The sequence below is a fragment of the Oncorhynchus mykiss genome, chromosome 20 (assembly GCF_057628025.1).
Source record: "Oncorhynchus mykiss isolate SJ-2025 chromosome 20, ASM5762802v1, whole genome shotgun sequence".
Lineage (NCBI taxonomy): Eukaryota > Metazoa > Chordata > Actinopteri > Salmoniformes > Salmonidae > Oncorhynchus > Oncorhynchus mykiss.
The window spans coordinates 38,821,390-38,843,699 of NC_143041.1; the positions used below are offsets into that span (position 1 = coordinate 38,821,390).

Here is a 22,310-nt window from a genome sequence, read left to right on the forward strand (position 1 = left end):
AGCCGGCAGAGGAAGATGGTAGTGATGCGGAGAGGGAGGCGACGGAGAGCGCGAGCTCCTTTCCACGAGCTCGGTGACGAAGATCAACCCGTCGCTCAATGCGAATAGCGAGTTCAATCAAGGAATCCACGCTGGAAGGAACCTCCCGGGAGAGAATCTCATCCTTTACCTCTGCGCGGAAACCCTCCAGAAGACGAGCGAGCAAGGCCGGCTCGTTCCAGCCACTGGAGACAGCAAGAGTGCGAAACTCAATAGAGTAGTCTGTTATGGATCGATTGCCTTGACATAGGGAAAACAGGGCCCTGGAAGCCTCCTCCCCAAAAACAGATCGATCAAAAACCCGTATCATCTCCTCCTTAAAGTCTTGATACTGGTTAGTACACTCAGCCCTTGCCTCCCAGATTGCCGTGCCCCACTCACGAGCCCGTCCAATAAGGAGAGATATGACGTAGGCGACACGAGCAGTGCTCCTGGAGTAAGTGTTGGGCTGGAGAGAAAACACAATATCACACTGGGTGAGGAACGAGCGGCATTCAGTGGGCTCCCCAGAGTAACACGGCGGGTTATTGATTCTGGGCTCCGGAGATTCGAAAGCCCTGGAAGTGGCCGGTGGATCGAGGCGGAGATGGTGAACCTGTTCTGTGAGGTTGGAGACTTGGGTGGCCAGGGTCTCAACGGCATGTCGAGCAGCAGACACTTCCTGCTCGTGTCTGCCTAGCATCGCTCCCTGGATCCCGACGGCTGAGTGGAGAGGATCCGAAGTCGCTGGGGGTCGGATTCTTCTGTTATGGTGAGTGAATGAGGACCCAAAAGCGAACTAACTTAAACAGAGCTTCTTTAATAACCAAACATAGGTAGGCTCAGATAGACCGGCAGATTCCGACAGGACAGGACAAGGTTACAGCAAACATGACGATAGTCTGGCTCAGGCATGAAACACAACAAACAAGAATCCGACAAGGACAGGAACAGAAACAGAGAGAGATATAGGGACCTAATCAGAGGGAAAAAGGGAACAGGTGGGAAACGGGGTGAATGGGTAGTTAGAGGAGACAAGGAACAGCTGGGGGAAAGCGGGGGAGGAAAGGTAACCTAACAACGACCAGCAGAGGGAGACAGGGTGAAGGGAAAGGACAGAGACAAGACACAACATGACAGTACATGACACCCCTAGACTTAGCGTGAGCAGCAATATCATTAGGCTAGCTAGATGGTTTCGTAATATATGAGGGCTCATCCAGGATGCTCCGGATTGATACAATGTATATGTTTTTAGTTGTATATGTACAATTAAACACAAAAACGACATTTTAACTGTCATAGTTAGTGTTGACAATACCACAAAAAAACAGGATATTCCAAATTTGACCTATGAACATCAATAGCTGTAGCAGGTGTAATAAGCTGAGTTTGCTGTAAAACTTTGGTGCACATTTCTAAATTAGAAATTTGAATACGTGCCAAGTTGGATGTAGAAATTCCTTTATTCAGGTGTTTTAATTACACAACCAAAAAGTAATGCTTAAGGCCTTTACTTTGTGCAGTTTTCAGAGACTGAATAGCTCAACTGATGGCAACCGACTCACACATGGTACAGGATGACTTTTAATTCCCATTCAAAGCAAAGTGATTTTTTTTTACATATTTATGACTCATTGACAGTTAATGCTATTGTCACAAAACAAAAATGTGCATCAGAGTTGTATCTTTCTTTAGAATTTGTTGGGCTGTTTCTAGCCTAAAGCACAAATGCCTCAATTTGTCAACAGCCTCAATTCGTTCGGGGCATGGACTCTACGTGTCAAAAGAGTTCCACAGGGATGCTGGCCCATGTTGACTCCAATGCTTCCCACAGTTGTGTCAAGTTGGCTGGATGTCCTTTGGGTGGTGGACAATTCTTGATACACATGCACATTCTTGAAACTGTTGAGTGTGAAAAACCCAACAGCGTTGCAGTTCTTGACACAAACCAGTGCACCTGGCTCCTAGTATCATACCCCGTTCAAAAGCACTTACATTTTTTGTCAAGCCTATTTGCCCTCTGAATGACAAACATACACAATCCATGTCTCTACTGTCTCAAGGCCTAAAAATCCTTCTTTAACCTGTCTCCTCCCCTTCAACTACACTTATTGGAGTGGCTTTAACAAGTGACATCAATAAGGGATCATAGCTTTCACCTGGATTTACCTGATCTATGTCATGGAAAGAGCAGGTGTTCTTAATGTTTTGGATACTCGATGTACAATAGATATACAATCAACATACGCTGGTTGACTTGAGTGAGGATGTATGTGATACCATTTCTATAAATAATATTTTTCTCCTTCAACAAATATTAAGTAGCTGAATTAGCATTTGACATACAGTATTAGAACTAGCGATACCCAGTAGATTCAGAAAGTAAACAGCATAATGGATCAGTTTCGGTAACTACTAAGAGTGTTCAGGCACTCAACCACTCCTCTGTTTTGGTGCCAAGGCTACCACGTTGGGAACAGTGTGAAGTGAACCCATGCACACGCACAGATACTGCGTGTGAAGTCTTGCATCTCACTCATCTCAATATCTGAGGTGCTGTTTGTGGCAACGTCATTCCGCTGAGTCTACCTTTAACATGTGCAATTGTAGCTGTCTATCATTTTGAATATAGCAGTCCAAACTAAAAGATTGTTTTTAATCATATCAACACCACATTTCTTACATATTCAAACGGATGTTGACAACTCTGTTGGATTTCTTCGATGTCTGTTCAGTGGTTCTCTATAGTAGAATGCTCATTTTCGAGGCCTATTGACGTTAAAGAAAATTGCTGAATAGATCGGAGAGCCGCTTGATAAGCCTATAGAGCAGGGTTCCCCTACTGATGGCCCACAGGTGATTTTATTCGACCCCCCCAAAAAAAGGTTTTTATTGTAGGACATATGACTGTAAAAACACCAACAAATCATCTTCAGGTGATTTTAATTTTGGAAATCTATTCCAAAGTATTCCCACGCATAATAGAGAGAAACACTATATATGCAAAAGTAGTGGAATCAGCTATTTCAGCCACACCCGTTGCTGAATGGTGTATAAAATTTAGCACACAGCCATGCAATCTCCATAGACAAACATTGGCAATAGAATGGGACTTACTGAAGAGCTGTGACTTTCAATGTGGCACCGTCATAGGATGCTACCTTTTCAAGAAGTCAGTTCTTCAAATGTCTTCCCTGTTAGAGCTGCCCTAGTCAACTGTAAGGTCGGGCCCAAAATCAGTGCCCGACCTCACTAATGCCCTTGTGGCTGAATGGAAGCAGGTCCCCACAGCAATGTTCCAACATCTAGTGGAAAGCCTTCCCAGAAGAGTGGAGGCTGATATAGCTGCAAAGGGGGGACCAACTCCATATTAATGCCCATGATTTTGGAATGAGATGTTCGCCGAGCAGGTGTCCACATACTTTTGGTCATGTAGTGTAGATGTAATAGCATACAAATGTAAGCAAGGTTTTAAATGATTATATTTTTGTCAAATATTATATTTGTTTGTGCTTCTTGCAGTGAATTTGCAGTCTACAAATTTGTTATAATTTTTGGCACCCCGACCATCCACTCAAGAAAAAAAATGGCCAGTGGCTGAATCTAGTTGATGATCCCTACTTTAGAGATTGAAATTCTCTGTGGATGTGCACAGTTTCGTTCGGGAATATTGACGGAAAAAAATACAAGACGAAAAAGTCTATTTAACATACGTGGTGTAATCAGAACTAAATATAGTAGCAACTATGGTCGCCACTGTAATTAACTTGATCTAGGCTTCTTGCCTGGAGAAATGTGTCCACTGTTATGTAATTAAAACTTTAATTAACTATAATTTAGTTAATTGTATGTAGTGCATAGTATTGACAACTCTGAAGTTGAAATGGGTAGAGAGATGCTGACAAGTAGAATAACATATACAATTTGTCAAAATGAGAAATGTTTCAATTAGTTATGTTCTGAGTCAGTACAAAGAAATCACAGGGACACACAGGTACAAAACCAACACGGCATAGATGTACTTGCATTATGTATAATAAAATGTTTATTCGCATGTATTAAAAAGGTCAGTAAATCAAACAAACGTTTTGAAAAGATGACAAAATGTTTTATTCAATGTTGGAACAAACTAATTTATCCCAAAAATACAAGTCAGAATGATTAAGTGATTATATCAATCACTTCAAAAAGGATTCTCCTTCATCCCAGTGGAGCATGTCGTTTCACAATCTCCAGAAAAATGGTGCATTCCATAAATGTTTATACAATCGCAAAAGCAGTTGAATTTATTGCATGCGGTCGCACATAATGATCAGAAGCCCTCTTTGTCAATACTACAGGGAATGACTCTCTGTAACACTTTATTTGAAAGGTCCGTAATAAACCATTAATAAGGCATTTATAAACTATTTATAATGCGATTACAAACAGTACTCACCATTTATTAATCATCACTCCCACATTCATAAATGGTAGCAAATATCCTGTGTTGTGCGCTTATTATTTTACCAGGTACTGCTGGAATGTCTACCAATGGCATGCCCATCTTTTTGTGAGAAATTACACTGGTCACTCAAAACATTTATAAGGTATATGTAAAGCTTAAATAGCACTCACTTTAGATTAGGGGCTGCAAAAAGACTTAATAACTAATGATTAGTAAAAGGTTTATAAATGTGGGAGTAATGATTAATAAATGGTTAACAAACTTCATAAATGCCTTATAAATGGTTTATTACGGACACTTAAAATAAAGTGTTGCCTTAATCTCTACCCCGTTCTGTTTGGTCATCCATTTATGTCACAAACAATTACATGTGTGTCTCAAAGGCTTCCATCTTTACCTTAGTAAGGTTGAAAGAGGTCGCACCACCTTGCCAGGATCCATCTTTTGCAGGGTTAGCTTTCGGCTCCTCAGATTCAGTAATCAGCAGTGAGGAGATTGAGATGTTGTCTTCCTCTTCTGTTGTTGAGTTATTCTCACTGTTCTTCTCTGTATTCACGGCCAGGTTACCAGAGCTTATGCTGCCATCTGCCCCCATCTTTCCCAAAAGTGTGTTATCAAGCTACAGACAAAAAATATGATGTTACTGTTGAAAAAGAGATGTCAGTGTCTGTGCCAATGAGTAAATAAATATGAGCTGTGAATTCAGTTACTCTGCACAACTACTGACAATGTTATAATTGATTAGTAACATTCTTGTTACAGTTTAAGTCTGCAGTTGAATGTGTTCCGAATTTTTATCCTCACAACCAGCATCTTAGGACACTGCAATGTTTGGTGGTATTTACTGTCAAAGACCTACGGTAATTGACAATTTTAGTCATTGATTGGACAGAGCACCAATTCACCTGTTCTCACAGACCCAAATCCATTGCAAATGGAAAAGCATTCACAGAAAATAAGCAAGGACTTCCAGAATTGCAGTTTTGTTAGCAAAATTTTGTTTAGACGTTATATAACCATTTCCTCTATTAACTCCAATCTGGGGGTGAGAGCTACTGAAACACTTGTTACAGAGGACTGAAAAATACTTCTGTATTTTTTAAACCTCATGTTTTGAACTTGACGTGTCAATGTATGGTCCATATGGGCATTTCATTGAATTCTTATAAGATTGACATGATATACACATTTGATGTTGTAAAACATTTTTGGGACCCCTCTTGGCTTGAGTGCTATTTTCAAAACTACTGGCTAAAAAGTATGCCCCCGTTCCCTCCCTGTCCCGCCCCCGTTCCCTCCCTGTCCCGCCCCCGTTCCCTCCCTGTCCCGCCCCCCTGGAAGGCTCTTTCCCCAGAGCTAAACAGCCGGATCACGTTCTGCGCATGTGTTACTTAAACTTAACTTTATGCACAGCTTAACTTTATTGCATAGCTGCTGATCACCCTCCCCTCACTTTACGTTTCTCACTTTATCCATCGTGAATGATAATTCTTAACATTTTGCCGGTGATACATCCATTCAGCATCTGCATGTCAACCGTTTAACCTCAATCAGTTTCATTGGAATATGCATTAAGATCTTCTTGAATTATGTACAGTGTCGTTTTGTGAGCAAATTCGGAGCCAAACGTTCCCGTGCCGTGTAGGCGGTAGGCTGTAGGCTATGAGCCAGAGTTTGACTAAAACAACATGCCTGTCAATTGAAGTGATCAGTCTGCCGCACACAGGTTACAATGTTTGTGGGCCGTAAATGAGATTTTATTAAAGGTAAACAGAGAAAGGTTGCTTATAGTTACAACAGTTTGTACAACAGACAAAGACATCCGGTCATGTGCAGGGGGAGCATGGGTGTACTGGGACAAGAATTCGGCCCTGTCATTTTATCCACACAAACCCACAGCACTGTGCGTGCCACCAACTCACTGTGACCAAATCATGGTTTCATGACCAAATATTACGTTTTAAGTGAGGTGACAAAGTAGAATGAGCTCTTTCTACATTAATAGGCAACCTTTCCGTTTTTTAAGATCCATGATCTTGGCTGTCTACCTGATGACAGTCAGAGCAGGTCTCTTTACTGATGCCGCGTTTTATTTTGAATTTGAGCATGCATGTGTCGCAGGAAGGCCAATAAGATAATCAAGGACCTCAGCTACCTGAGCCATGGCCTATTCTCCCCACTTCAATCACACAGGAGCATCATGGCTAAAACTAACAGACTGGCCAATAGCTTCTACCCCCAGAAACATCAGGCTGCTGAATAGCTCCCAACCCCCATGCACACTGTTGGAGCGCAGAGCTTCAGAATTTTACTGTACACTGCAACTACTGCGACCCTATGCACATGACTAAATAAAAATCTAATCCCAAACGTTATTGATTTGTATAATAGAGAAATTGCGTAAAAATATTTGCCAGATGGCCAATCCGCCACTGAGGGGAAGTGAGAACAGGAAAGAGGGAGCAGCAACTACCTACATTTTTCTGCATCAAATAGAGAATCCCTCACATGTGCAGAAGGTTTGGTTGTTTAGCTATGGGGGAGAGATGTCCAGAGAATTCGGCCAAGCAGCCACTCCGTAAAAGTAAACAAAAACATCTGTAATGCATCTTTAAGTGAGGGAAGAAGCACTTCCAACTTTCATGATGCTATATCCTAGAAACAGTAGGTGACAACTTCAGGAAGCAAACATCAGATGAAAACAGGAAGTAATGGCAATGCAAAGTCAATGGGGAAAAGGCTGAAGGCCGTTTGTTAAAGTATTAAATAAGGTGTCTGCTAAGTGTCTGTTCAAGTCTGTCTCTGTGAAATAGTCTATTAATTGAATTGCAAGAAAAGTAACCCAAACATCCTTGGTCCTGAGCACACAGCTGGAGAAAAGAGCAGTTACTGGACAAAGCACTGACATTAGTAATGCCATTAGCATTGAATTAGTATAATGCTTTTAATATATTCAGTAGTGCATTCTAAATACAAGGCTATTATGTCATAATAATACAAACCATTCAAAAAATGTCAGACTCCCCACTATGATTGCAGAATGGGTTATTTAATGCAGCGTCTCAACATAGTCTCAATAGATATTATATGTTACCTTTTTGGACATCAGCGCCTCATTCTCATGGATTGTCACAAACGGGTGAGTAGACTTTCAGTTTTGGCATCCAGAGTAGAACCACGGACCAAGAACAGAACAACAAGATAAAGAACAAATAATGAATAAGGGGTTCATTCAAATTGAATCTCAAATTGAACACATTACTCTCTTCATTGTTACCCAACAGAAATAATTATAATGGTTACGAAGGAAAAAGTAACAAGGTACTCTCAAATATGAAATACATGCTCCATGAGTATGTTGGAAACGCCTGTCTGTGACCTATAAATTGGATCCATACCCTTGTTTGCAGCTTGAGTCATACTTGTATTGTCACTGCTGATGTTTCTGCCTTGGGGTGACTAGGACAGTGGACACTACGCAAACTAGAACACCACCACGAATTGGTGAATTCTTAAGAGCACAAATACCCTTCAAGAGACGTTCGCTGAATCAAAACATTGGGCCTCCAGTTGACTATTCTGTTTACCTGTGCCTGTACTTAGAGTGGATAATTACCTTAAGAATAGTTAATGTACCTGCAGATTGACTGTAACGGTTTAGTGCTCACTAGTGTAATGAATACGTCGCTATTTTGCCGCATGAATATAAAACAATATTTATTCAATAAATTAAAACAAAGGCGTGCCACAATTAACAATGAACACAACCCATGACAAAAAGGATCTCAGTGTGACTGGTCTATAATAACGACCAAATATATTACCAGACCCAGTGGGCAAAATGTGGAAAACAATACTTGAATTGATATCAAACATGAAAAACCGACTCTTTGTATTTGCACCACTCTGCCTGCTGCTTGATCCAAATTGTATTTTGTGACAAATGGGAAAACTGTGTGTGTGCCATGGAATACTCAAACCCAACTAAACAAAGGGGAGAAAAAAATTGTAATGAACGTCAAAACCACAAGTGACTACCTTGAAATGTCAAATCAGAGTGTCATGCCCTGACCTGAGAGAGCCTTTTTATGTCTCTATTTTGGTTTGGTCAGGGTGTGATTTGGGTGGGCATTCTATGTTCTGTATTCTATGTTCTTTAGTTCTATGTTTTGGCCGGGTATGGTTCTCAATCAGGGACAGCTGTCTACCATTGTCTCTGATTGGGAATCATACTTAGGCAGCCTTTTTTCCCCTTTGTTATTTGTGGGAAGTTGACTTTGTTAGGGGCACTATAGCCCGTGTAAGCTTCACGGTTGTTTCTTCATTTCTTGTTTTGTTGGTGTCATTTTATAAATAAAGAAAATGTACGATCACCACGTTGCGCTTTGGTCCATTTATTCCAGCCAGGAAGACGGTCGTGACACAGAGGAGAGACTTTTGTGACAGAACCCTCTCAATGTCTATATACAGTACATTCAGAAAGTATTCAGACCCCTTAACTTTTTCTAAATTGTGTTACATTACAGACAATCTACCCACAATACCCCATAATGACAAAGTGAAAACAGGTTTTATTAAAAATAAAAAACAGAAATACCTATTTACATAAGAATTCAGACCCTTTGCTATGAGACTCAACATTGAGCTCAGGTGCATCCTGTTTCCATTGATCATCCTTCAGATGTTTCTACAACTATATTGGAGTCCACCTGTGGTAAATTCAATTGATTGGACATTATTTGGAAAGGCATACACCTGTCTATATAAGGTCCCACAGTTGACAGTGCATGTCAGAGCAAAAACCAAGCCATGAGGTTGAAAGAATTGTCCGTAGATTTACAAGACAGGATTGTGTCAAGCACAGATCTGGGGAAGGGTAGCAAAACATTTCTGCAACATTGAAGGTCCCCAAGAACACGTTGGCCTCCATCATTCTTAAATGGAAGAAGTTTGGAACGACCAAGACTCGTTATAGAGCTGTCCTCCATGCCAAACTGAGCAACTGGGGGAGAAGGGCCATGGTCAGGAAGGTGACCAAGAACCCGATGGTCACTCTGACAGAGCTCAAGACTTCATCTGTGGAGATGGGAGAACTTTCCAGAAAGACAACCATCTCTGCAGCACTCCACCAATTAGGCCTTTATGGTAGAGTGGACAGACGGAAGACAATCATAAGTAAAAGGCACACGACAGCCTGCTTTGAGTTGGTCAAAAGGCACCTAAAGTCTCTCAGACGATGAAAAACAAGATTATCTGGTCTGATGGAACCTGAATGCCGGAATGCCAAGCGTCACGTCTGGAGGAAACCTGGCACCATCCCTACAGTGAAGCATGGTGGTGGCAGCATCATGCTGTGGGACTGGGAGACTAGTCAGGATCGAGGTAAAGATGAATGGAGCAAAGTACAGAGAGATCCTTTATGAAAACTTGCTCCAGAGCGCTCAGGTCCTCAGACTGGGGGCGAAGGTTCACCTTCCAACAGCACAACGACCCTAAGATCACAGCCAAGACAATGCCGGAGTGGCTTCAGAACAATTCTCTAAATGTCCTTGAGTGGCCCAGCTAGAGCTCGGATTTGAACCTGGTCTAACATCTCTGAAGTGACCTGAAAATAGCAGTGCAGCAAAGCACCACATCCAACCTAGAGAGGATCTGAAGAGAATATTAGGCTTTTAGATTTGTGTGTATTAGGTAGTTGTTGGGGAACTGTTAGATTACTTGTTAGATGCTACTGCATTGTCGGGAACCAGAAGCACAAGCATTTCGCTAGACTTGCATTAACATCTGCTGACCATGTGTATGTGACATATACAATAAGATTTGATTTGAAGCATGGGAGAAACTCCCCAATTACAGGTGTACCAAGCTTGTAGCGTCATACCCAAGAAGCCTGTGCTTCAACAAAGTACTGAGTAAAGGGTCTCAAAACTTATGTAAATGTTTCAGTGTTTTTATTTTTGCTTTGTCATTATTGGTTATTTTGTGTAGATTGATAACAATTTAAGAAATTTTAGAATAAGGCTGTAACCTAACAAAATGTGGAAAAGGTCAAGGGGTCTGAATACTTTCCGAAGGCACTGTATATAAACTCCATACTACGTTTCATGTTTTGTGTTAGACTGCATTCTCTGAAATGATCCAGTCTATTTAGACTTTGTTTGCAGTTGGCATTTCTTGATGACTTCTACAGTGTTGCTTTGTGTCCGAGCCTCCCAGATTGAAAGCAATGTTTATTGTGTCAGTCATTGACATTTCAAAACCATCCCTGATGTTTTCATAGAGACAAAATATACTTGTAAGTGCTCACTGTCATGACATCTCCCTCTGATATTGTGATTGTTTTCTCACTGTCTGGAGGCTGAAAAGATTTGGCATGTGTCCCCAGATCCTCAAAAGGTTTTACAGCTGCACCATCGAGAGTATCCTGATGGGTTACATCACTGCCTGGTATGGCAACTGCTCGGCTTCCAACCGCAAGGCACTACAGAGGGTAGTTCGTACAGCCCAGTACATCACTGGGGCCAAGCTTCCTGGACAGATTCTACCCCTAAGCCATAAGACTCCTGAACAGCTAATCAAATGGCTACACAGACTATTTGCATTGCCCCCAGACTATTTGCATTGCCCCCCGCCCACCCCACCCCCCCACCCCCCCACCCCCCCACACTTACTCTCTGTTATTATCTATGCATAGCCACTTTAATAACTCTACCTACTTGTACATAATTACCTTAATTACCTCGACACCAGTGCCCCCCCGCACATTGATGCATTGACACTGAACTAGTACACCCTGTATATAGACCCACTATTGTTATTTACTGCTGCTCTTTAATTATTTGTTATTCCTCTCGCTAACTTTTTTATGGATTTTCTTAAAACTGCATTGTTGGTTAAGGGCTTGTAAGTAAGCATTTCACTGTAAGGTCTACTACACCTGTTGTGATAACATTTGATTTGATTTGATTATGTGGGTTTTCATGCTGACTTTGATACCACATTACTCAGATCGAAACAAATATCTGCATCAGACATTTTAGTAGCACTATAAAATAGTTGGTTCTATTAGTTTTAACATGATCATTTTAGATATACATGGCAGGAAGACCTAGTTGTAGTTGTGACTTCCTATATATATATTCACAGCTCATACAGTAAATAAGAAATTCAATAATTACTCTTAATTGCTAATAACTATAAAGTCTGGTCCTTCCTGCATTTATACACTCTAACCTTGTGTTCTGACTTCCATCTTGTTGCTACGCTACCATTTAATGTGAAAAAAAAGTGTAAAATAAGACCATGGTATATGTTAACCTTAACTACGTGTTGAGTGTTTGAAAGCTTTTAGTGCGTTGAATTAGATGGAGATGGGATGGGAGAAGAGATTGGACACACTGGGGATTAGAAATTGAATGTGAGAGAGTGGCTCTGACAGAAGGTCTCAAGGTAACAACAGTGGGTACTGAACATTGGGGGATCAAAATGAAGGAATGCAAAGTTATTAAGATGGACTGATGCAGACTCTGGTTACTTTATTAGGTCTGGTAAACAGCTGACAAGTGTTCCAAAACCTTCTTCATGTATGTGCCAAAATGACTGAAGAGGAGATGATGTATACATTTGGTTATGTCATACCAGTAGTTGGTTTTCTTTGTATTGCTCAGTTGGCAATCATTCATAGTCAACCGGAAGTATACCGCCCAAGCATATACATGTGGTTGCCCCCATGCGTATGCATGAAGGAAAACTGTGAGGCGAGCGTAAAATTGCTTTTGCCTAGCTACTGCACCCACTTAAGGTCCGGTTTCTGAAGCAATCATCTGTAATTATGGCACTGCCCCTGTTTCAAGTGGTTAGTTTTGTCTGCCAGCTGCCTACGATTGAGTACATTACAGATGTAAGATCTTAATTTGAGCCAGTCCGCTACAGCAGGAAAATAATCCTGCAGCAATAGGAAATATGAATTGTAATGTGGATTATAGCTAATTGTAAAAAAGGGTAGGGGTTGATACCTTTTCCATTAGGGCAAATCAAGTCTGCAATTTTAAAGTGGAAATTTCAAACTTTAGAAGCCTTTTTAATGCTGGACTGCAGTAAAAGTTTTGATTTCTTAGCAAAAAAATCTAATTAAGATCCTACATCTGTAGGTGCGGTTTTCCCAATGACAGAGATGGATAGCGTTCGGTCCCTATCTCCGTCCACTCACTTCTCCGGTGATAAATCTCTATCCTAATCGTTTGGTTTTATCCCTCTTATAACTTTTATACAGGCTATTTAGTAGACCGACACCAACCAAGTTGTCCTGATGACTGAATGAAAAGCTCTCCATTACAAGAGGATGGTTTGACTGGATATGGTTTGATTTGAAGCTGGATAAAGCTCAAACGTTGTACCATAATGATGCCTGTTGTGATGTGAATACCTGCTGTGTTGGGAGTTGAGCCAAGAAAGTTTGAGATTCTATAATTTCCCCAAGCAGATACCTATCGTCTCACAGCAGATCTACAAAGTGTCACCCAATGGGAGTGCTATACATAATTAGACATGAAACAGAACGTTTCCTGACTTTGTTGTCAATAAGGACTGGATTAAAGGTTGTGAATAAAGGACATAAATCCATCCATCTTTGATTGGCATTAATATATATATATATATATATATATATATATATATATATATATATATATCACACAACGTGTGGGTCTAATCCTGAATGCATCCTAGCCGGTGTCAATTACACAAGTTACCACCGGCTAAATCCATGACATTAAAATGCCTATTTACTCTGTTCCGTCTGACTGCGCAATCCAATATCTCATTAGCCCAGCCAGGCAATTTATGAACTTGATCTCCATTATAAAAAGCATCTAGACATTACGTCACAGTTCTTGTAGACTAACATTAAGTTTTCAACAGCGGAGATTTATATAAATATTACTGTCTGTCTCTCCGACATTTTCCACATTTTTTCAATATTCAAATTCGATCTCCAGCTGTCCCATAGTATGAACGTGTCGGAAGTCGGGATGAGACAGACAGGTAGGCAGCTTTTCTCCATCATTTTTATGTATATATACAAAGAACTGTCAAGTCAAATGAAACAAAGCGCAGCTAGTTTTCCAGCTTCAGTTTTGAAGTGATTTTGTTAGCTGTGTTGTTGGCTAGCTCTTGAACAACAGTGTCCTGATGAGAGAGGACATTTCCTATGCCAGGTGAAATCTGCATCATTAGCTCATTGTTATGGATGTATACAAATAAATGTCACTAGAAAACAAATTAAACAAATGCAGCTACTTCGTTTTTATTCTGGCTGCACTGTTTGATGTGACTGTAAGTTAGCCATAGTTGGCTAGCTAGCAATATTGCCAGCCAATATGGCAATGGAAAATTTTGAACAAACGACTGGGTCGTGTCAATAGATACAGAACAAAAAGACTGAACGACTGGGTCGCGTCTTTAACAATCTAACCGATAGAACAAACAACCAGCCGGCTTGGGAAGCAACCCTAGATTTGTGTTGGGGCGATATCTTGTGGAAGGATGAAATAGTATGAATAAATTCATCAAAATAACGTTTTTAATGAAAATATGTAAATCATTATTTGAATATTTTGGTAACCCATTGTATAAAAGTGATAATGCCCTCGAAGCCGGTGTTTGGACCTTGAAGCCGGTGTTTGGACTTTGTCTCAGGCCTAACAACCTCCGTGCCAATATCCTCCAAACACCGGCTTCTCTGGCATTATCACTTACAGTAAATATACTCATATGAAGAGTTTATATCCAAAACGCTACAAAACGATTCTGGATGTGTAAGAACATTTTTATTTTTGCAAAACCAAGTATCCATTGTTTAGCTCGAATAGAATGTTGGTACTCCGTATATTTGACTGTGATATGTGGTTCTCACCTAGCTATCTTAAGATGCACTTGCTGTAAGTCGCTCTGGGTTGACCCATGTATTTATCTCTGTGTACACTCACAAGACTCTACACACTCACGCACACTGATACTCCAACACACGCACGCGCACACACACACACACACACACACACTAAATTTGCATCCACACACATAACATGCACAAACATTTATACTGACAGGAGTGGGAACACTTTTTGGCCTTAGGGCCACATTGGGATTTTGAAATTCAATGGATATTGCATATTTTGGAGGACCAATTGTTTGTTAAAAACAATTTGCGAGGGCCTCCCAAGTGGCGCAGTGGTCGAAAGCCCTGCATTGCAGTGCTTGAGGTGTCACTACAGACCCGGGTTTTATCCCAGGCTGTGTCACAACTGGCCGTGAATGGGAGACCCATGAGGAGGCGCACAATTGGCCCAGCGTTGTCTGGGTTAGGAGAGGGTTTGGCAGGCCGGGATTTCCTTGTCCCATCGCGCTCTAGCGACTCCTGTGGCGGGCCAGGAGCATGACACTGTCGCCAGGTGTTGTGTTTCCTCTGACACATTGGTGAGGCTGGCTTCTGGGTTAAGCGGGCATTGTGTCAAGAAGCAGTGCAGCTTGTCTGGGTTGTGTTTCGGAGGATGTACGGCTCTCGATCTTTGCCTCTCCCGAGTCCGTACGGGAGTTGCAGCGATGGGACAAGACTGTCACTACCAATTATATATCACGAAATTGGGGAGAAAAAAGTGGTAAAAAGTAAAAAATGTCTCGTGAGCCGGATTGCAGTGCCCGGCGGGCCGTAATTTCCCCCCCTTAGACAAGCACACATACAATCATATACAGTTGAAGTCGGAAGTTTACATACACTTAGGTTGGAGTCATTAAAACTCGTTTTTCAAACACTCCACAAATGTCTTGTTAACAAACTATAGTTTTGGCAAGTAGTTTAGGACATCTACTTTGTGCATGACACAAGTAATTTTTCCAACAATTGCTTACAGACAGATTATTTCACTTATCACAATTCCAGTGGGTCAGAAGTTTACATACACTAAGTTGACTGTGCCTTTAAACAGCTTGGAAAATTCCAGAAAATGATGGCATGGCTTTAGAAGCTTCTGATAGGCTAATTGACATCATTTGAGTCAATTGGAGGTGTACCTGTGGATGTATTTCAAGGCCTACCTTCAAACTCAGTGCCTCCTCAGAAAATAAATTGTAGACCTCCACAAGTCTGGTTCATCCTTGGGTGCAATTTCCAAACGCCTGAAGGTACCACATTCATCTGTAAAATCAATAGTACGCATTATAAACACCATGGGACCACTCAGCTATTATACCGCTCAGGAAGGAGACGTGTTCTGTCTCCTAGAGATGAACGTACTTTGGTCCGAAAAGTGCAAATCAATCCCAGAACAACAGCAAAGGACCTTGTGAAGATGCTGGAGGAAACGTAAAACGAGTCCAATATCAACATAACCTGAAAGGCCACTCAGCAATGAAGAAGCCACTGCTCCAAAACTGCTATAAAAAAGCCAGACTGCAGTTTGCAACTGCACATGGGGACAACGATTGTACTTTTTGGAGAAATGTCCTCTGGTCTGATGAAACAAAAACAGAACTGTTTGGCCATAATGACCATCGTTATGTTTGGAGGAGAAAGGGGGATGCTTGCAAGCCGAAGAACACCATCCCAACCGTGAAGAATGGGGGTGGCAGCATCATGTTGTGGGGGTGCTTTGCTGCAGGAGGCACTGGTGCACTTCACAAAATAGATGGCATCATGAGGTAGGAAAATTATGTGGACATCAGTCAGGAAGTTAAAGCTTGGTCGCAAATGGGTCTTCCAAATGGACAATGACCCCAAGCATACTTCCAAGATTGTGGCAAAATTGCTTAAGGACAACAAAGTCAAGGTTTTGGAGTGGCCATCACAAAGCCCTGACCTCAATCCTATAGAAAAGTTGTGGGCAAAACTGAAAAGGTGTGTGCGAGCAAGGAGGCCTACAAACCTGACTCAGTTACACCAGCTCTGTCAGGAGGAATGGGCCAAAATTCACCCAACTTATTGTGGGAAGTGTGTGGGAGGCTACCCGAAACATTTGACCCAAGTTAAACAATTTAAAGGCAATGCTAACAAATACTAATTGAGTGTATGTTAACTTCTGACCCACTGGGAATGTGATGAAAGAAATAAAAGCTGAAACATTCTCTCTAGTATTATTCTGACATTTCACATTCTTAAAATAAAGTGGTGATCCTAACTGACCTAAGACATGGAATTTTTACTAGGATAAAGTGTCAGGAATTGTGAAAAAAACTGAGTTAAAATGTATTTGGCTAAGGTGTATGTAAACTTCAGACTTCAACTGTACATTGCTGCTACTCTGTTTACCACACAGTATATACTGCTGCCTAGTCACCTTAGCCCTATACATATCTATCACTTTAACTTCAGTATCTCTATACATTATAAATATGGAGTTGGAAATGACCCTGTATATAGCTTCTTACTTTCTCATGTTCTTCTTATTTCTTAATTTCATTTATTGTATGTTTTTGTTCTACCTTGTGTTATTTTTAGTGCTACATTGGTATTGATTACTGCATTGTTGGGTTTAGAGCTTGCAAGAAAGGCATTTCACTGTACTTGTGTGCGTGACATTAAAACTTGAAAGGTAGACCATCTGCTAAATGACTAAAATGTCAAATGTAAATGTTTTACATACAGATCTCATATTGATGCATTACATTTTTTGTGTGACTATTTTTTAAATGTTGACGTATCATTTGTACAGTTCTTTATTAAAAAAAAATGTTATTTTGTTACATTTGACTGTGTAAAACCTAGCAGCGCTATTTATCCCTCTGAGAGTAAGGTGGATGTAATGGCGTTTTGCAAAAAAAAAAAAATATTTTTCTCTCTGAAATGAAACCATCAAGTGATATATATATATTTTTGAAATGTGTGTCATTGAACACCATGCCATAATTAGATAGTGAAAAAACAAACCTATCTCTTTCATAATTTCTTTAAAGAAAAGCTCAATTACCAACATTTCTGAAAATGTATATACAGGGCTTTTGGAAGCTATTCAGACCCCTTGATTTTTTCCACATTTTGTAAGGTTACAGCCTTACTCATTTTGTTAGGTTACAGCCTTACTCATTTTGTTAGGTTACAGCCTTACTCATTTTGTTAGGTTACAGCCTTACTCATTTTGTTAGGTTACAGCCTTACTCATTTTGTTAGGTTACAGCCTTACTCATTTTGTTAGGTTACAGCCTTACTCATTTTGTTAGGTTACAGCCTTACTCATTTTGTAAGGTTACAGCCTTACTCATTTTGTTAGGTTACAGCCTTACTCATTTTGTTAGGTTACAGCCTTACTCATTTTGTAAGGTTACAGCCTTACTCATTTTGTTAGGTTACAGCCTTACTCATTTTGTTAGGTTACAGCCTTACTCATTTTGTAAGGTTACAGCCTTACTCATTTTGTTAGGTTACAGCCTTACTCATTTTGTAAGGTTACAGCCTTGTTCTAAAATGGATTAAATCGTTTTTTACCCCCTCATCAATCTACACACAATAACACATAATGACAAAGGAAAAACAGTTTTTTATAAATGTTTGTTATTTTATTAATAATAAACAACTGAAATATCACATTTGCTTAAGTATTCAGACCCTTTACTCAGTACTTTGTTGAAGTGCCTTTGGCAGTGACTACAGCCTCGAGTCTTCTTGGGTATGACGCTACAAGCTTGGCACACCTGTATTTGGGGAGTTTCACCCATTCTTCTCTGCAGATCCTTTCAAGCGCTGTCAGGTTGGATGGGGAGCGTTGCTACACACCTATTTTGAGGTCTCTCCAGAGATATTCAATCGGGTTAAAACCCGGGCTCTGGCTGGGCCACTCAACGACATTCGCAGACTTGTCCTGAAGCCACTTGTGCATTATCTTGGCTGTGTGCTAGGGTCATTGTCCTGTTGGCACTGTATAGTGTTTTGGATATAAACTCTTCATATGTACTTGATAGGAACATAAAAGGTTTGTCAGTAGGAGCTTACATAATGTGACATTGTATTGGAGAATCACCCACAAACTCACTTTTCCTCACTCAAATTAAAGTACCAGTCAAAATTTGGACACACCTACTCATTCAAGGGTATTTCTTTATTTTTACTATTTTCTACAGGTATATCTCACTGGTCATCCCCAAAGCCAACACCTCCTTTGGCCGCCTTTCCTTCCTGTTCTCTGCTGCCAATGACTGGAACAAATTGCAAAAATCTCTGAAGCTGGAGACTTATATTTCCCTCACTAACTTTAAACATCAGCTATCTGAGCAGCTAACCGATCGCTGCAACTGTACATAGCCCATCTGTAAATAGCCCACCCAATCTACCTACCTCATCCCCATATATTTTTTATTTACTTTTCTGCTCTTTTGCACACCCGTATTTCTACTTGCACATCACCATCTGCTCATCTATCACTCCAGTGTTAATTTGCTAAATTGTAATTACTTCGCTACTATGGCCTATTTATTGCCTTACCTCCTCATGCCATTTGCACACACCGTACTGTATATAGACATTCTTTTTTTTCTATTGTGTTATTGACTGTACGCTTGTTTATTCCATGTGTAACTCTGTGTTGTTGTTTGTGTTGCACTGCTTTGCTTTCTCTTGGCCAGGTCGCAGTTGTAAATGAGAACTTGTTCTCAACAAGCCTACCTGGTTAAAAAAAGGTGAAATAAAAAAATATATAATTAAACATTGTAGAATAATAGTGACGGCATCAAAACTATGAAATAACACATATGGAATCATGTAGTAACCAAAAAAAGTGTTAAACAAATCAAAATATATTTTACATTTGAGATTCTTCAAAGTAGCCACCCTTTGCCTTGGTGACGGCTTTGCACACTCTAGGCATTCTCTCAACCCGCTTCCCGAGGAATGCTTTTCCAACAGTCTTGAAGGAGTTCCCACATATGCTGAGCACTTGTTGGCTGCTTTTCCTTCACTCTGCAGTCCAACTCATCCCAAACCATCTCAGTCAAGGTGGCTACTTCGAAGAATCTAAAATATATTTTGATTTGTTTAACGCTTTTTTTGGTTACTACATGATTCCATGTGTGTTATTTCATAGATTAGAAAAACCCTTGAATGAGTAGGCGTGTCCAAAGTTTTGTTGGCAGTAACTTTTTTGTTATCCCAAACGGACGTGGCAGTTTCAGTATTAAGGATTCCTACTTTAACATATCTTCTAAAATTGTCTTAAATGATCTCTCCCATCTTTCACAAAATCAGGTTTTAGAGCAAAGGGGAAATCATTTCAGGTCAACAAGGTCAAGATTGAAGCGACTGCAGTGCCTTTCAGTCATGGCAAATGTAGCCAATCGACCTTCATGTTCTTGGAAAACTGACAGGCCTATATCTACAAACTATGGTTTTACAAAACATCTCAAAACCTAATGAATATAATTCAAATGCTCTTGAATTTAACTAATCCTAGTTCCATTTGACTAAACAGCAAATCCAATAACCTCTGCATCTTTGTTATTGCCACGGTGCAAGCTCTCTCGATTCAACAGAACAACTCATTACCAAGCCCTGGATTGGAGTCAGTGTGCTGGAGGCTGGGGTGGGGTTGTGCGCCCCTCAGGGTCCCCGGGACAAGGACTAAGAGGCAATGATATGGGCCAGATGTGTTGGAGCTGCTAATAAAGAACAGTAGTGATGTTGTATGACCAATCATTACTATTGTTGTTACAAAGTATTGCTATTGTTTTTGTCTTTGTTTTTCTCAGTGTTTGTTTTCATTTGTCTATTTTGAATTGATATTTTATGATGTCTTGGTATGATGCCTTGGTGGGGAGGGAGGGAGGGATGGGGTGGGTGGGTGGGAGGGAGGGATGGAAGGGGTGGGTGGGAGGAAGGGAGGGAGGGACGGAAGCGGTGGGGTGGGCGGGGTTTTAAAGGACTGGGTGTGTTGTACTGTTTCAATGTTTCTGTTCCCATGTCTGAAAATCTACAAATAAAAAAAAGAAGAAAAAAAGGAAAGCCTCTAAAGTAACCTTTACAAGTAAACAGAAAGCCTCTAAAGTAACCTTTACAAGTAAACAGAAAGCCTCTAAAGTAACCTTTACAAGTAAACAGAAAGCCTCTAAAGTAACCTTTACAAGTAAACAGAAAGCCTCTAAAGTAACCTTTACAAGTAAACAGAAAGCCTCTAAAGTAACCTTTACAAGTAAACAGAAAGCCTCTAAAGTAACCTTTACAAGTAAACAGAAAGCCTCTAAAGTAACCTTTACAAGTAAACAGAAAGCCTCTAAAGTAACCTTTACAAGTAAACAGAAAGCCTCTAAAGTAACCTTTACAAGTAAACAGAAAGCCTCTAAAGTAACCTTTACAAGTAAACAGAAAGCCTCTAAAGTAACCTTTACAAGTAAACAGAAAGCCTCTAAAGTAACATTTACAAGTAAACAGAAAGCCTCTAAAGTAACATTTACAAGTAAACAGAAAGCCTCTAAAGTAACCTTTACAAGTAAACAGAAAGCCTCTAAAGTAACCTTTACAAGTAAACAGAAAGCCTCTAAAGTAACCTTTACAAGTAAACAGAAAGCCTCTAAAGTAACCTTTACAAGTAAACATAGACTTATGCAGAAGTTCTACACTAAACCCACTTTCTCATTTTTGTATGTCAAGTATGCTATTTGGAAACAGTTATGTCTAAGGGCTGGTTAATATGCATACTCTGAATGAATCAGGCAATCCCATAAGATAAACGCAGTTGTTTTCAACACATGTGTTCTGAGGTAACCTAATACCAAGGTATTGTGGGTTAAACTATGCCTACCTTGTTCTGGTCATTGACAGTCAACTCGTCCAGATATTGTTTGAAGGGGTTTGGATGAAACGCTTCATCATCATTTTCCTCTGGCAATCTTGGGATAATATTGGCAGGTCGAATTACGCCAGGCTTGGTCTGTAAGGTTTGAAAATATGTCTAGATTAATTTGATTTAGTAGATAACGAAAACATAAGATCACAGTAAATATACACTTAATAAAGAAATAACAATGGCCATTAATTAGCATAACATAGTTTAAACAGATTTGACATATTTGCAATAGAAGAACTACCTTATAGTTGTCTGCCAGTTTTCTCTCAACAGGTTGAAGGTTGCAGGTTGCCTGTAAAAAATAAGATATCAGCACATACTGTATATAATGTTGATGTATTTTGGATTTTTACTACAAACGTAGGATCTTAATTTGACCCAGTTTGCTACAGCAGAAAAATTATCCTGTAAGAACAGGGGAATTATAATTTTGATTATAATTAAATTGACATTTTAGTATGGGTTAATACATTTTTCGTAAAGGGAAAATAAAGTCTACAATTTCAAAGTGGAAATAAACTTCAGAAGCCATAAAACCTTAAATACACAACAAGCTTTACATTTCCTGTTATCCTGCAACAGGATGATCAAATTAAGATCCCACATACAGTATGTAATCATCCAAGTGTCAACTTGCTGCACAAAGAACTAGTCTTCCTTTGATTAGAAAGAGTCTTTCTTTGGCTTCGATGACAATGGACTCTACTGAAGACAAAATCTTGAAAAGAATGATGTGTCTCTTGATGTAAGATTCGTAAAGTTCAGTGAATATAAATGCAACTTAATGAAACATTCATGACTGGTTTTGTTTTGAATCCTGTCTTATCATGCAGTCTCGTTCCCCAGACAAAGCTGTCATGTTGTTTGCATGCTGAGATACTTCAGTAAGTTGTTGTATTAATCTAAATATTTCCAGATATAGTTTATCAATGGAGACCCATTGAGACTTAGAGGGGTAGAACATCCCCACCGTAATGATATCATGAAAGCCAAAGTCCGCCACAAGTTTTCACTCAGAAAAT

At 40.1% G+C, this 22,310-nt stretch overlaps 1 protein-coding gene across 16 annotated transcripts in view; it reads right to left on the bottom strand.

The window, feature by feature from the left end:
- Positions 1-4,107: 4,107 nt before the first annotated feature.
- The window catches only part of mlip (muscular LMNA-interacting protein), a 45,135-nt gene continuing 26,932 nt past the window's right edge, over positions 4,108-22,310 (bottom strand). For 4 of the 16 annotated variants that reach the window (XM_021576480.3, XM_021576478.3, XM_021576486.3 and 1 more), the window contains 4 exons: positions 21,530-21,580; positions 21,244-21,372; positions 7,563-7,616; positions 4,108-5,087 (listed from right to left, as the gene is read on the bottom strand). In XM_021576480.3, the coding sequence (XP_021432155.3) occupies positions 4,833-5,087; positions 7,563-7,616; positions 21,244-21,372; positions 21,530-21,580 (489 nt within the window). In that variant the 3' untranslated portion in view covers positions 4,108-4,832. Of the gene's footprint in view, positions 5,088-7,562; positions 7,617-15,468; positions 15,660-17,991; positions 20,416-21,243; positions 21,373-21,529; positions 21,581-22,310 lie in introns of those variants that run through there. The other 12 variants (XM_090213037.1, XM_090213043.1, XM_090213036.1 and 9 more) reach the window with 7 other exon arrangements.